Below are 15,711 nucleotides of genomic sequence, written 5' to 3'. Positions count from 1 at the left end.
TGCTGGTGGCTCACACCTATAATCCTAGCTACTCAGGGGGCTGAGATCTGAGGATCACAGTTCGAAGCCAGCCTGGGCAAGAAAGTCTGAGACCTCCAATTAACCAGCACAAATCCAGAAGTGGAGCTGTAGTTCAAGTAGAAGAATGCTACTACCCCTGAATATAAAAGCCAAAGGACAGCACCCAGGCCTTGAGTTTAAGCCCCAATACCCGCACAAAAATAATAGTATATTGACATGCTGCTAATGGAGAAAGCAAAGATACTTTGGGAACTAGAGATTCAGAGAACAGGCTCCGGGCTGCTAATGGAGAAAGCGAAGATACTTTGGGAACTAGAGATTCAGAGAACAGGCTCCGGGCTGGGAATATGGCCTAGTGGTAAAGTGCTTGCCTTGTATACATGAAGCCCTGGGTTTGATTCCCCAGCACCACATATATAGAAAAAAATGGAAGTGGTGCTGCGGCTCAAGTGATAGAGTGCTAGAGAAGCCAGGGACAGTGCTCAGGCCCTGAGTCCAAGCCTCAGGCAAAGAGAGAGAGAGAACAGGCTCAAGGTCTCAGGTTACAGTGGGGAGGCTGCAGGTCAGGAATGAGCAAAGGCCCTGGGGTGGGGGCCTAGTGGCTTTGGGGCACAACTTCCCATGGGGTTCAGAGAAGCTTTGTGAGTCAGTGTGGAGGCTGGGGGGGCCTCCCACAAGCCCTCCCCTGTCCCCAGGAGATGAGGGACCTTGGCAAGAAGAAGGCACTGGGCCACGTGCAGAAGCCGCTGCAGGAATCGGAGGTGGCGGAGGGGACCCTGTTCCAGGGGTTCATGAAGTGCCTGTTAGAGGTGGAAGCGGAGGAGGCCACCCACCGGAAGACCTCGAAGGCCCGGAGGTCCTCCAGGACTCTGATGCCCATGTCCACATCAGTTCCTCTCAGCAACTCAGCCCCAGACTCACCCCCGACCCTACATCAGCCTTCCATCTTGGCCTCTGCTACCATCCCATCCTGGACCCAGCTACCAGTCCCAGCCTCCACCTCTGGGTCAGCCACAACTTCCATGTCAGAGCCTGGCCCAGTCCTGCTGACTCCCAACCCCGAGCTAGGCTGGAGATGGCCAGACCTCGTGCCCCACAACAACGAGAAGAACTACCCCAAAGCATGGTAGGAACCCCGGGGCCAAGGCTGCTATACTCAGCCTTGCCCCAGAGGCTGGTCCCTTGTCCCCTTCATAGTCTTGCCTGTCCTTGTCCTTGCCTGCTCCTCCCCTGACTCCTGCTCACACTTGTCTTCTCTACTGTGGCCAGCTTTCAGGATCCGCTTTCTTCCCTTCCTTTCCCCTCCTCTTCTTTCCTCTCCCCTAGATCTCTGCCTCCTGCCTCCTGTGGGTCCCCCAGCCTCCCCAGGGCCTTAGGACCACTCCCCTGTCCCATGACTCTCTTCTGTCCTGCCTTCCCCCCATGGCCCAGGGGCGGCTCTGGGCGGAGCAGGGGCTGGCTCCACGGTGCCCTGGTCTGCTGCCCTGGGCCTGGTCACCCTCTGCAGGCAGGAGATGGAAGAGCGTGGCCTTCGGTGGTATCAGAACTGGGAGGAGCAGTTTGAGGAGCAGCTCACCACCAAGCAAGAGGAAGGTGGGCAGGGCGGCTGCACCCAGCCTGGACATAGAGCAGGGGGACCACACACCGCCTCAAGGCGGTTCCCACTGGATCCTTGAACTAGGGGTGTTCCGTGGTCTCCAGAGCCACCTCAAGGGGGCAGAGCTGCGGGCTCTGAGGGCTCTTCTGCCTCCACTCTCCATGCTCCTGTGTGCATCCTCTCTGGGGACAACCTGTAGGGAAGACAGGGCACAGGGCCCCCTGGTCCCAAACAGTACCTCTGCTTATAGCCGGCCCTGGGCAGGCTCCCATCTTCTTACCACTCACCCCAATGTTAAGAAGTCCTGAACCTCCATCCTGGGTGAGGTGCGGTGTCCTCTCCTCTCTAGGGTCCCTGGGTGGGACATTGTGTAGCGAGCTCCTCACCACGCTGCCCGGGCCCTAGGATGTGCATTTGCCCATCTTGCACTCCTCTCCAAACTTTGGAACTCTCCTGACTAGAGTGGGCCCTCCTCGGCCTTCCTGAATGCATTCAATAGGCTGCTGTAACATCCTTTAAACTCTGCTGCATTTAGCGTTAAATCCCCTAGGCCACTGGACATGGCGATACAAACCTGTAATCCCAGTGCTCAGGAGGCTGAGGCAGGAAGATCTAGAGTTCAAGGTCAGCCTAGGCTATCCAGTGGGACCCTGCCTCCCTTGCCATTTGGGGGTAAGGGTCAAGATGTTTTTTCCGGGGCTGGGAATATGGCCTAGTAGCAAGAGTGCTTGCCTCATATACATGAGGCTCTGGGTTCGATTCCTCAGCACCACATACACAGAAAATGGCCAGAAGTGGCGCTGTGGCTCAAGTGGCAGAGTGCTAGCCTTGAGCAAAAAAGAAGCCAGGGATAGTGCTCAGGCCCTGAGTTCATGGCCTAGGACTGGCCAAAAAAAGATGTGTTTTCCAAGTACAGCTCTGCCTCCTTGAGCTGCTCACAAATAATATGCCTGCCGTGTTGCCATGGAGGTACGGCGTTTCCATCTCTGAGGTTCACCAGTCTTTGCCTGGCAAGAAAGGAGATGACTGCTCTCATCCCTAGGCACTGTGGCTTTTCTGGTTTTGGTGGTGGTGGTGGTGGTGGTGGTGTGTGTGTGTGTGTGCACGCACATGTTGCTCCTGGGGCTTGAACTCAGGAACTGGGTGCTGTCCCTGAGCTTTTATGCTCAAGGTTAGTACTCTCCCATTTGTGCCACAGCTCCTCCACTTCTGGCTTTTTTTTAAAATTGGAGGTAAGATTCTCATGGTCTTTCCTGCCCAGGCTGGCTTTGAACCATGGTCCTCAGATCCCAGCCTCCTATGTAGCTAGGATTACAGGTGTGTGATTACTGAGTGTGCTTTTGCTCTTTTCACCAATTCTTTTTTTTTTTTTTTTTTTTTGGCCAGTCCTGGGCCTTGGACTCAGGGCCTGAGCACTGTCCCTGGCTTCTTCCCGCTCAAGGCTAGCACTCTGCCACTTGAGCCACAGCGCCGCTTCTGGCCATTTTCTGTATATGTGGTGCTGGGGAATCGAACCTAGGGCCTCGTGTATATGAGGCAGGCACTCTTGCCACTAGGCTATATCCCCAGCCCCGCTTTTGCTCTTTTAATGAGCTGTGGGGTGGGATGGATAGGGACAGCAAGGCCCACCTATGCCTGGGGTAAGCCTGCCTCCCCCTCAGCCTTCCGCAGCTACTTCGACATTTTCGATGGCCCGGATGAGGTGGATGCCGAGAGCCTGAAGCACATCCTGTTCCTTATGGGCTTCACCCTGACCCAGGCCCAGGTGGAGGATGCCCTGATGAGTGCTGATGTCAACGGTAAGAGGGGAGGGGCTTCACTTGGAGCCCCGGGTTGGGTCTGCCTGGATGCAGGGGGTTTATGCATCTTGTTGTTTTTGTCAGTCATAGGGCTTGAACTCAAGGCCTGGATGCTGCTGCTGAGCTCTTTTGCTTAAGGCTAGCACTCTACCACTTAGAACCACAGCTCTACTTCTGTTTATTTAGTGGTTAGTTTGGAGATAAGGATCTCACAAGGACTTTTCTTCTTGGGCTGGCTTTGAACCACGGTCCTCAGATTTCAGCCTCCCGAGTGGTGGAAAAGCAGAAAACTGGAAGTGGTGCAGTGGCTCAAAGTAGTACAGCACTAGCCTTGAGAAAAAAAAAAAAAGCTCAGGGACAGCGCCCAGGCCTTGAGTTCAAGCCCCACAGTCAACAATAGCAGCAACAACCAGAAGACAATCAAGGCAACATACTGCCTGGAGACAGCAGCTACCAGCACTTAGTCATCCCCTAAGTATTTTTTTTCTTATTTTTCTTATTGATTGTCCCCTAAATATTTTTGTTCAAGGCTAGCACTCTACCACTTGAGCCACAGCTCCACTTCTGACTTTTTGGTGATTAACTGGAGATGAGTCTCACAGACTTCCTTGCCAGGGCTGGCTTTGAACCTTGATCCTCAGATCTCAGCCTTCTGAGTAGCTAGGATTACAGGTGTGAGCCCCCAGCCTTTACTTCCCTTTTTTAAAAAAATCAGTCATGGGGCTTGAACTCTGGGCCTGGGTGCTGTCCCTAAGCCTCTTTGTGCTCAAGGCTAGAGCTCTACCACTTTCAGCCACAGAACCACTTCCTGGTTTCTGGCGGTTAACTGGAGATAGAGTCTCATGGACTTTCTTGCCTTGCTGGCTTTGAACCATGATCCTCAGATCTCAGCCTCCTGAGTAGCTAGGACTGCAGGCGTGAGCCACTGGCGCCAAGCCCTTTGCTTCCTGTGAGATGTGGTCATAAAGCTTCTAGGGTTAAAAGACTTTGGTCAAGGCCACATGGACAAGAAATGATAGACCTGGGACTGGATCCCAGACCCATGGCTCCAGAGCTTGGGTCCTGTAGCTTTTAACTCAGATTTGAGTTTTCTTTCTCCTTTCCCTATTTTCTGCATGGAACCTGCATTACTTTTACTATCACACCCAATGAGTGAAGGCGAGTGCATGGTCAGGGTTGCTCTGGAAGGCCCCTGGCCACCCTGTTACCCCTCTGGCCCCCTCAGGAGATGGTCATGTGGACTTCAAAGACTTCTTGGCTGTGATGACAGATACCAAGCGCTTCTTCTGCTCCGTGGGTGAGCAGGGACAAGCCCAAGGCACTCAGAGCTGAAGGAGTGATCTGGAGGCTGATGGGTAGGGCATCCAGGGGCCCTCCAATGGTAACAGTGACCACCATCCCATGTACCAGAACACCAGGCCCCAATGGACACAGCACCCCCGAACCCTCACACGCTGCTCTTTGAGATCCTGTCTCTGCTGGTGGAGATGTTGGCCCTACCGGAGACAGCCTTGGAGGAGATCACGAAGTGAGTTGAGACTGGTGCGTTGGGCATGGAGGGTGATGGCACAATAGTGGTATCTATCTTTCATTGCTAGTCCTGGGGCTTGACCCCAAGGCCTGGGCACTGTCCCCGAGTCTCTCTGTACTCAAGGCTAGTACTCTACCATTTGCACCACAGCACCACTTCTGGCTTTCTCTGTGTATGTGGTGCTGAGGAATTGAACCCAGGGGTTTGCACGCTGGGCAAGCACTCTACCACTAAGCCACATTCCCAGCCTGCTGTCTAATGTTTTGACAGCAGAAAACTTGACTGGACTTAGTTGCAAATGAAAGAAACTCCAGTCTGAGTTTTAGGAATGGCTGAATCCAGGAGACGAAGGCTTTATCTCTCCATGTGTCCATTTCTGTGTGTCTGGAAGTACAGGGAGGCTCTCTCCACGTGGAAATGACGGCAGTGTGCAGCCCATAACACACCCTCCTAGTTCAGCAACTCCAGCAGTTGTGTGTGCGCACCACTGTACATCATTTATCATTTGCACCACTAAACACACTGTTATGCAACATGACTATCACAAGCTGGGAATGTGGCCTAGTGGTAAAGTGATCGCCTCGTATACATGAAACCCTGGGTTCAATTCCTCAGCCCCACATATATAGAAAAAGCCGAAAGTGGCGCTGTGGCTCAAGTGGTAGAGTGCTAGCCTTGAGCAAAAAGAAGCCAGGAACAGTGCTCAGGCCCTAAGTTCAAGCCCCAGGACTGGCAAAAAAAAAAAAAAAGACCTTTATTTGTTCTGCAGTTAGACATGAGGCTATGTTCAATTTCCAGCAAATGGTCTAGCCTCTTGGAACATATGAGCAAGAGTTGCTCTCCAGAATTTTGTTAAACTTTCTGATCTCAATATTTACATTTTTTTTTTTTTTTTTGCTAGTCCTGGGGCTTAAACTCTGGGCCTGGCTGCTATCTTTGAGCTCCTTTTGCTCAAGGCTAGCAGCACTCTATCACTTGAGTCATAGCACCACTTCTGGCTTTTTCATGATTAATTGGAGATAGTCCTACAGACTTTTCTGCCCCAGGTGGCTTCAAAATGTGATCCTCAGAACTCAGCATCTTGAGTAGCTAGGATGAGACATGAGCCACCAGTGCCCGGCTAAGACTTAGGTTCATAAAAGGGCATAGCTCCCTCCTATCTGATCCCAACACCTGCATTCCAGCCCCCTCTAGCTGCCTTGAGCCCAAGCCCTAGCCTTTCGCTATGCCACATGGGCAACTAGCCCTAGGTAGACAGCAGTTGGAGATCAAAGGATTCCCTTGTGTCTTCCTTCTCAGGAATAAAGCAGATATAGTAAGGATCTGTTTTCCAGTAGGCACCAACTAGGTATGAGGGTGGATCCTCTCAAAGGTCCCTCCTTCAAATATCCCCTTGGCAAGCATTCAGACCAAAGAGGATGAGCCTGTGACCAGTTAATCAGAGCCCCCCCCTGGGGGGGGAGGGGGTTAAGATGATTGATTCTACTTATTTTATTCCTTGACTACTCAGGTTTCTACTTCATGCTGGATCAGTTCTGGTCATTTGTAATTCTTCTAAGATTCTTCCAGTTCCCACAAGCTGTCAGCCCTGACATGGTGGTTTTGTCCATTTGGGTGCGGCATGGTCAGTCCTGATGTGGGTTTTGTTTACTGTGTGGCTCTCCCATTGGGTCTGTGTCCAGGTGGTTGGTGTGGGGAGGGCTGCAGAGAGCAGGAGGATGAAGGATGTCAGTGGTGAAGGAGACAAGGTGATGATGGGTTGCTGAGTCATGGGCTTCCAGGATCTTCTGAGGAACATTGAGCGGTGGCTTGGGAAGATTGGGAAGAAAGGAAAAAGCCTTACACCCTACCCTGGCCATCCCCTTCTATGACTAAGGGTGGCCCATTAATGTTGAATTCCCCGGGTACCAGTGTCAACCTGTGGCAAGATCCTAGGTAGGCCCTGTGGATGAACTGAGCAAAGGTGGTGGAACCTTGAAGAAATGGTTGCCAAGGTGGTTGGGTAGGGTTGAGATCATGATGCCTATGTGGCAGCTCCTCCCATTTTTCCCTAGGCAGCAGTGAACAGCACCGAGTGTTTGCTGGGTAAATGTGAGACAGGCTCATGGGGGAGGGTGGATGGCAGGTGGTAATGAGAAAAGGACATAAAGTGGGTTGTGGGATCTGATGGTCAAGCACAGGCTGTCGGGCCAGCACCCGGTGTCTAGCAGGCAGATCTGTTTATAGGAGCAGAAGGTAGACCTTCTGTAGATGGTCCTCACGTTGAAATCTGGAAGGGTGAGCCAGAAGTTGGCTACATGGCTGATTTAGAAAACAGTTGCTCATCTAAGAAGTTCAGTGGGCGCCAATGACTCACACCTGTAACCCTAGCTACTCAGCTGAGATCTAAGGACTGCGGTTCAAAGCCAGCCTGAACAAAAAAGTCCATAAGACTCTTACATGATCGTATCTCCAATTAATCACAGTAAAAGTGCGTGGAAGTGTCTGGAAGTGGAGCTGTGGAAGAGCACTACGCGCCCCCCCCCCCACTTTTTTTGCCAGTCCTAGGGCTTGAACTCAGGGCCTTAGCACTGTCCCTGGCTTCTTTCTACTCAAGGCTAGCACTCTACCACTAGAGCCACAGCACCACATCTGGCTTTTTCTATATATGTGGTGCTGAGGAATCGAACCCAGGGCTTCATGTATGCGAGGCACTCTATCACTAGGCCATATTCCCAGCCCAAGAGTGCTACACTTGAGCAAAAGAAACTCAGGGACAGTGCCCAAGCCCTGAGTTCAAGCCCCAGAACCAGCATAGAAAACAAACAAACGAAAAGTTCAGTGACTACGTGTGTGTGGATGGTGCCAAGTGCTTGATGGGCACCATTTCACCCCCATCTTACCACCCAGGGAACTCCTGTGGCCCAGAGAGGTCACATGATGGGGAGAACAGGACACAGCGGAGACTTCAGGTCTTGTGATCCTGCCACTGCTAGGCAGGGGTTCAGACCAAGGGATCAGGAAGAGGGGGTGAATGTAGGCACAGCTGGTTTGAGTTGGTGGACACTGCTTCCCCAGCTACTACAAGAAGAAGCTGCAGGAAGGCACCTGCAAAGCTCGAGAGATGGAGTCAGCCACAGGTCGGCTCCGGTCGAAGAAGAAGATTTTGTACAATCCCCAACAGGCAGACAGCTTTGAAGTCCCGGAACGAAGGGTGCTCAGGATCCTGAGCCGGCTAAAGCAGCAGAACTATGGTGAGGACCCCGTGGGCGGGGCTGGGAGAGCAGCACCTGCCCCCCTGGCCTGCTTTCCCTGAGTCCCCACACAGCCAGTCCTACTTAAGACATAGCTTTTACTAAATGAGCTCATAACCACGATCGGATATGTATCCCTGACTACAGGCCTCCTCACTGGGCTCTTTTCCTCTTGCCTTAGAGCTTAGCGAAGGCTGGTCTCAAAATCAAAAACAAAAAAACAAGAGCAGCTATGGAAAGAGAACCCATTTGAGTCGGCCGCAGTGCTGGGCCTTTGCACACGTGCCTGTTCTATAATCACATACTACCCCACACCTCAAAAACAAAATGAGAAGTCTGAACCTGCTGCCCACTTCCCCCTAGCCTGTGTGCTGGAAAGGGGGGTCTGCATATTCTACTGGGCAAGACTCTTACCCAGGTACCACTGATTAGGTTCCTGCTGTGGGCCAAATGATAAGCTAGGACTGTTGCAGTCTTTCTCAAGTGTGCCCAACAGACTTGGCCAGGATCCTTCATACAGATTTTCTTTGATGTTGGTACCAAGGCTTGAATTCCAGGCCCCCTCTCTCGTATCTCACACTCTACCCACTGGAGCCACACCTCCACGCGTGTTTAAGTGGAGATGGTTAATCGCACTGTCTACCCAGGTTGGCTTCCAAACTCGATCCTCGTATCTCAGCCTCCTGGGTAGCTGGGATTACAGGAATGAGCCACTGGTACCTGGATTGAAACATCTTTTTAAGCTGTATTCATCCAAGTGCTTTGCACAAATCACCCCCTAAATCCTCATCATCCACTTTGCAAGGCAGGTACCACCACCAACCACTGTCAATCCAGATCATTATGTTGACAGAGCTGGCTCTCCAGACTCCCAAAGGTAGCTATGTTTTGAAGCATTCCTTTTCCTGTCTCCTACCACCAGCTGCTAACCTGCAGAGCCCCTATGCCCAGGTTCCCTGCATCCCGCTCTGCCCTCGAATGGACAAGAAGATGGTCCGTCGGAAGCTGGGCAACCACTTCATGCTGGGCCAGTGTGTCCCCACCAGCCTAGGCCCTGACCTCCGTAGCTTCTTATTCCAGTCGGGACCCCAAGGAAGCAGGTAGGTGCTGAGGGCCCCATAGGCCTGTCTAGCTTCTTCCTCATGAGGCCCCTGGCCTATCACCTGAGGAATCCATCCTTATAAGATACCAGGCTGGGGAAAATGGGAGAAAGGATCAAGGGGAAGAAACTAACCTGTGCGAAGGGCCTGTGTACCAGGGTCTGTTTCACTGAAGCCAGACTATTTAAGCATTCCTGGGCCCAGAACTCAGTGCTTGACACCTACCATGTTTCAGGCTGGTGTTGGCTCTTCCTTCATACACAGAGAGCTTACCTCCTCTGCCAAGCCCAGGTCTGTATTATTGAGCACCAGGCTTTAGCAACTGGGAAGAGGAGTGTCCCCTTTCTGAATTCCCTTTCACTCCCGGAGGAGGGCTTGCCCAGGTTGTACAAGGAGAGCCCATGGCCCACTGGGGCTGAGAAAAGGACCCAGTGACTCCCACCCTTCTCTGCAGGGAACACAGCTCTGACAGCAGAAAGTGGCTCAGCTCTGTGCCAGCCCGAACCCTCTGACCCTTGCGGGTCTTCACCCCGGTCAGTTCGAGGCCTGAGACAGCTGGGTTATCAGACAGGGCCTGCTGCTGGAATTTGCTTTTATGGCCTGGTAAGCCAATAAACACCAAGAACCTCAAGTCTCTATGCCTGGTGCCAAGGAAGGCCTCAGTCCCTAAGGGCACTGGCTTTAGTGACCTACCTAGGGTTGGGGTTCCTGTGCACCTGGCTTTTGGAACAAAATCTGTGTGCACTCTCAAAGCAAAGCTGGGTCCCTCCTCAGGTCAGCATGTGCCCCACAAAGGTATGTATAAGCCTAGTACCCAAGACGTGATGCCCCTGGCCTCTGAAAGGGAAAGGCTTGCAAGTGCGGATTGGAGTGTGGGGTACACTTCAGCCAGTCTTCTCAACAGAGCCCAGGGACCAAAGGTCCCCCTTCCCACAAGCACTTGTCTTCCAACCCACACATCACCCAGCCATTCCCTGCCCATCTACTCATTTTTCTCCCAGGATTTAAGGAGCTACTGCTGCTCCTCAGGGTTCAACGAGCAGCTATAGCAAGAGGCGGAAAGCCAGAAATGGAAATAAGGACAAGGATCTGACAAGTTTAAAACATGTATTTAAAATACAATTTATAAAATGCTTAATCTGCCGACTCAGGAGCCCGCGGGGCAGGGCGGCGGGGTGGGGGTGGGGGCAGTTGCCCACTACAACAGCAGAGCAGGACTGCCAGGGGTGCAGCCCTCCCACCTACCCCCATTGGTTCAGACACCAAGGGGCCCAGGTGCACCCCAGAGTCATACAACCAGCAACAGGACCCGAAGATTTCTCAGGTCTCTGCTTACCAGGGAGGCTGGGTGTAGCCCTGCCGGCCCCTCCCTGAGCACAGCGACCCCAGATGGGGTAGAGCAGGGTATGGCAGGGCAGGGCAGGGCAGGGAGGGGCAGGTGGGCTCTGGAAGGGGCTGATGGCAGCAGATAGGGTGTTGCCTCCTGCCTGCAGGTGGGGAGCACCCTGAGTGAGGGGGCTGAGAAGGGCTGGTCACCAGGCCCGGACCCCCAGCTCCTTTGGTTATAGGCTGACATCAGAGTAGTGGCTCATGGGAAATGGTTAGCTGGAAGGGTGGAGGCCTGGCTCATGGGGTCCAGAGGAGCTGGAGGAAGGGACAGTACCATGAAGGCAGATAATGGGGCAGCAGCCTCAGGTTCCTGCCCCTTGCCCCCTGGGGATTTCCAAGCCAAAGCCTGCAACTTGCTTTAAAAAAAAAAAAAAAAAGAAAAAAAAAAGCACTTAAGGAAAGTTACAGACAACTACCAAAAAAACCCAAAAAAACCCCACACACATACAAAACCCAAACCGTTCTCCATTTCCTCTCCCACCTCCCCCAACACAACGGTTTCCTGTTTTCCCTTTCTCTCATTGTGCCTGCCACCTCTCTGTCTAGGAAGCCAAAGGCATGGCGGCTGGTCGGTGGGGACAGGCACACTGTGGGCAAAGCCCTATCTTTGGCTGAGGGAGGTAGGCGCCGTCCCTGCACGTTCTCAATGCAGACACCCGCCAGCCTGCCGGCCCGCACTGGGCTCCCACCAGGGGCGTGAAGCAGGCCCAGGTGGCTCCACAAGCTGAGCCATCATCCTCTGGCCTTCCGTGACCTGGGCCACCTCTGCACATGTCTCCACCGCGGTCAGAAACCACTATTGCTGCAGGGAGGGTGACTACTCGGTCAGGGCAGTGGACTCTGAGCTAGCAGCCACTCCCGAGGGTGATGGCTCCTCTTACAGATGGAGGCTCATTCTAGCACACTCACAGGCAATTCCTGGTTTCACAGTTCTGGGGCTGTGCTGTGACTCAATTCCTCCTAAGGGGAAGATGTCAAGGGACACCACAGGACCCTGTCTACCACAGGGCAAGGCTGGTAGCCAGGTGAACCCAAGGCAGACTGAACCTGCAAAACCTGGCCATATCAGCTGCCCCAATCCAAAACCACACCAGCCATTCCGAAACACGTCTGCAGGTCGAGTGGAGAGTCTGTCTGGGTGGCATAGTGCCTTTGGAAGAGACCAGAGTGCCTGCGAAGAGCCAGGCTGTCCACACACAAATGCCCTGGGCAGCTGTCTTCCCCAAATGCCAAACAAACAGGTTCCATAGACAGGAGACACTGCCCTCATTCCAGGCCCAAGCTCTGGAAAAAGGGAGGAGGGCAGCCTAGGCCTCCTCTGCAGAACTAGTTGGCCATCCATCTTTGCAGTGCAACTTTATTCTGACTCATGGTACTCATGGGACTGATTTCACATAGGACGTCATCAGGTTTAGTTACCAAGTTGGAGCCATCAACAGATGGAGCACCACAAGATCTCAAGAGTTCCAGCCTGGCTGGACAGCTTTATCCTCTGTCACACTAGTCTTAGAGCCAGACTTTCTCCTGGTCTTATGTTGATGGCAAATACTGAACAACCTCACACCTCTTGCTTCTCAGCCCAGGAGTGCTGTCTCACTCCCAGAGTCCTCTCCTTCCTGACAAGTAGCAGGTCTAGCTGGTAGGGGGCCACCCTGAGGGACTGGGGGAGGGGAAGTTGATCACTTTCCCCATCTCCCAAAATACTAGGCAGAAAGGGGGCCGGAGCTCAGAGCCTGGAGAGCTAGTCTCTTCCCAGGCAGGGCCAAGCCACCCAGGGCTTAGCTGGAGGAGGGAGTATAGGCATGGGGTGCTCATCTATCCTGGGGCTACTCAGCCCCGCCCCTTTTCTGGGCAGCAGTAGGAGTACAGAAGCTAAGCTCACCAAAATCCTATTGGGTTAATGTTTCTAGCAAATTTTCCAGAAACATTTTTAAAGTAGACTATCAAACTACCCTTCTCAATTAAAAATTCATTAAACTGCTAAAACCCCTCATGCACTTTTTCCTGCAAATCAGGTATTTGTAAAAACAAACAAAAATAGGAAGAAAAATAAAAAGGAAAGGAATTTTCAAATGGAACTTACTTTTTAAAGCGATGAAGACACGCACTTGGGGGTGGGTGGGCAGGAGTTCTCATTTGTGTTTTGAGATCCCAAATTAATGAGCATGATAAACTGTTATTGCTGGCACTGGCTTTGCCCCAAGTGGCCAAGTGGCACTGTCTGACTCTCTACTCTGAGTCCCTGGTGGGTCCCCCCAACCCTCCCCTAGCTTCCACCCTTTCCCCTTCCATTGACTTGGGACAGCCCTTGTCGACATGCCAATCACAGTGGGAAGGGGGGAGAAGGAAGTCACAGTGCATGGGGTTCAAGGTCACAGTGGGCGGAGCAAGGGGGATCACAGTGCAAGTAAGTTAGGTCGTTCCCTCTGCTCAAGTCCAGCTGTCTGCCACGACAGTGTGACCCATGGCAGAAGACCCAGGAGGCGGTGATGGTGGCAATGGCGGCATCCTTTCTTGCCTGCATTTATCTTCGCTGTTTAAAGCCTTGTGACCCATCAGGACCCAAAGGCTGTCTGATCACATTACTGGGCTGCCTGCTGTCTTCAGGTTGGGAGATCCTGGTTGGCCTGAGGAAAAGAACAGAAGATAATCTGTAGAAAGACAGAAGAAGAGATACCCCCAAATCAAAAAAATCCACCCTGCCTGTGGACACCACAGTGGCTGCCAGCTAGCTCTAGCTGCATAAGCCTGCATCTGTGGCAAACAGACTCCAGGCATCTCCAAATTGGCAGGTGGCTGGTAACTCGGGTTCCCCATGTTCGCCTCTAGCAACTATAGTATCCTCCCCACATTTGGCTTGCCATTACTCAGTCTGTAGGCAGAGTATGCTCGGGGCCCATCTTGTTCTGGGCCTTGGCTCTCCAGAGAGCCACTTGATGCAGTCTCCAGTGCCGGGCTGGGCAGACCCCAGCCCCAAGCTCAGAACACCTATAACCCTCCATTCTGCCTCCTGCTTCGTTCCAAACCATGTGGCTACTGACTGAACCCTATTCCTAGAGAAGACTAAAGGAAATAGACTCCACTCTGAGAAGAAAATTTAGAACAAGGAAGGCACACCAAGCCAAAGAAACCATTCCAAGTTTGGAGCACAATTTAACAAACACTGCTTTACCAAGAAGCAACAAACTGACATGATGCAGCCTCCAGCAAAACCCCAGCATAGGAAAATAAGGAGTTAGAAAATTCACCAAAAACCCCATCCCAGTGGGCTCCTAGGGACACCAGATAACACAGCAGCACTTCCCAGGACACTGGTATCAGGCAGACGTGCTACCCTACCACACTTGCTCAATGATTCATACCACTCGGTATTCCCAAGATGCCAGTCTCAGGCTTCAGTGAAGTCGTCCTAACCTAACAAATGGCAAATGTGACTCAAAGCCCATACCTTTCACCTTTGCCATAGCACTGCCCCAGGTGGCTGTAGACTGGGCAGGCAGCCAGCCAGCAAACCCCAGCCACTGCAGTATACATGGAGCAAGCAGAGCCAACCCCAGCAGGCCGAGTCTGGCAGGTGCTTCTCTTTCTCCCATCTGGAAGATGAACAGCCACTGCTGTACTTACCTGTCAAGGATGGGCTTCTCCTGCTCCTCCTCAGGGCTGGCGCTGCCCAGGATCCGCTTCCGTGCCTCGGCGTACTCAGCCTCCCTCTGTGCTAAGGACTTGACTGGAAGGGCAGGCCTGCTGGTGGAGTTGGGGCTGCTGACCACGCCGTTGCTGGTGGGCCTCTTGAGGATGCGGATCTGTGGAGGGGGCCCCGTGGGAAGGCTATCGTCCTGAATCACAATGGGCACTTTGGGAGGAGACTTGGATTTCCTGCTGACAAAGAGCAAACACAGCTTTACAAATCCTACCTCCACATCCCATACCACCCTCTTCGCTGTCTCCTTCCCTACTAACTAATTCATCTGGCCTCTGACCAGACACCCAAATAACCACTCCTCACAGGTCATCCTCCATAAAGAAGCCTCGCTATCCGTTCTGCAGCACATAGAAACTGCCCCACAGACCTAACCCCTGGCAGGGCCAGCTCATCCCCGAGTCCTGGGACTTCCTCCCCACATGCATCACAGACAAACATTCCATGTCCAAATCCAGTAACTTCCCTACACAGACCAGAGTGTGAGAGGCAGGGCCTCAGCCAGGCCTTCCACCGCATGCACTCAAGCCAAACACTACACAGGAGTCTGCTACACCATCTCTGCCTGGTATCAAGCAGGCTTTACCAAACTGCCTGTGCCTTTTGGTGAATGCCCTGTGTTTCCCAGAGACAAGCTACAGCAGACAATGAATTCACCGCTTCAAAAGGGCTCCTGGCATGGCTCTGGGTATGCTGGACAGCGGCGGGGCTGGGGGAGTGAAGGCTGACCCTAGAAACAGTGCTTTTCTTTTGCCTCAAAAAAAAAGTCGTCCAAGGCTGGTAAGTGGACACAGCAAGGCCTTGTGCCACGAGGAGAGTGGAACTCATAAACACAATGAGGAAAAGTAACAGAGAGGGAAGGAAACAAAAGCCACAGGAAGAGAAAGGGACTGAGGCAGAATGACGGCCCTCGCCAGCCACCAGGACCCTCCCACAGCAGTCAACCAGCTTCCCTTTTTGAAACCAAGAAGGCCAGTGGGGGGCCTTTTCCAGAGCCCAGGTTACCAGGAGCAGAGGTGCTGGAGGAAACAAACTGTTTCCAGGGTGAACTGGAAGTAGCAGGCGGGGCTAAAACCAAATAGAAAGGGGCCTGGGACCAGGAGAATGTAATTCCTGACACGAACAGACAAGAAACCAGCAGTCTGATCTCCAGGGCAGGGAACCAGGAAAGCCAATGGCAGGCAGCACTCAAGAGTCCCCTGGGGCTGACTCTGCAGTCCGATAAGCAAATCCGAAGTTCTACCCTCCTCCCAGCCTCTTATCCATGAGGAAAATGACAGGAACCTTAGTCCAAACAAAGTAAACAACTTACTAAAAAAAACCACTTTCTCCAGTGCATTG

General features: G+C 52.7%; 2 protein-coding genes across 3 annotated transcripts in view; one reads left to right on the top strand and one right to left on the bottom strand.

The window, feature by feature from the left end:
• The first annotated feature begins 603 nt into the window (after nucleotides 1-603).
• Spata21 (spermatogenesis associated 21) lies at nucleotides 604-10,066 on the top strand. The gene is made up of 8 exons (XM_048350324.1): nucleotides 604-1,147; nucleotides 1,529-1,614; nucleotides 3,280-3,417; nucleotides 4,643-4,714; nucleotides 4,828-4,945; nucleotides 8,006-8,181; nucleotides 9,104-9,281; nucleotides 9,736-10,066. Exons 1-8 carry the CDS (start codon nucleotides 720-722, stop codon nucleotides 9,791-9,793), a joined length of 1,254 nt encoding a protein of 417 aa, XP_048206281.1. The 5' UTR covers nucleotides 604-719; the 3' UTR covers nucleotides 9,794-10,066.
• A 305-nt stretch (nucleotides 10,067-10,371) lies between these two features.
• The window catches only part of Szrd1 (SUZ RNA binding domain containing 1), a 31,018-nt gene continuing 25,678 nt past the window's right edge, over nucleotides 10,372-15,711 (bottom strand). The window contains exons 3-4 of one of the 2 annotated variants that reach the window (XM_048350323.1): nucleotides 14,295-14,546; nucleotides 10,372-13,297 (exon numbers count right to left, since the gene is read on the bottom strand). In XM_048350323.1, coding sequence (XP_048206280.1) covers nucleotides 13,195-13,297; nucleotides 14,295-14,546 — 355 coding nt within the window. In that variant the 3' untranslated portion in view covers nucleotides 10,372-13,194. Of the gene's footprint in view, nucleotides 13,298-14,294; nucleotides 14,550-15,711 lie in introns of both variants that reach the window. The other variant, XM_048350322.1, reaches the window with a different exon arrangement.

The sequence above is a fragment of the Perognathus longimembris genome, chromosome 7 (assembly GCF_023159225.1).
Source record: "Perognathus longimembris pacificus isolate PPM17 chromosome 7, ASM2315922v1, whole genome shotgun sequence".
Classification (NCBI taxonomy): domain Eukaryota; kingdom Metazoa; phylum Chordata; class Mammalia; order Rodentia; family Heteromyidae; genus Perognathus; species Perognathus longimembris.
The sequence above is the reverse complement of the archived record's forward strand: the minus strand, read 5'-3'. Positions and strand labels throughout refer to the sequence as shown.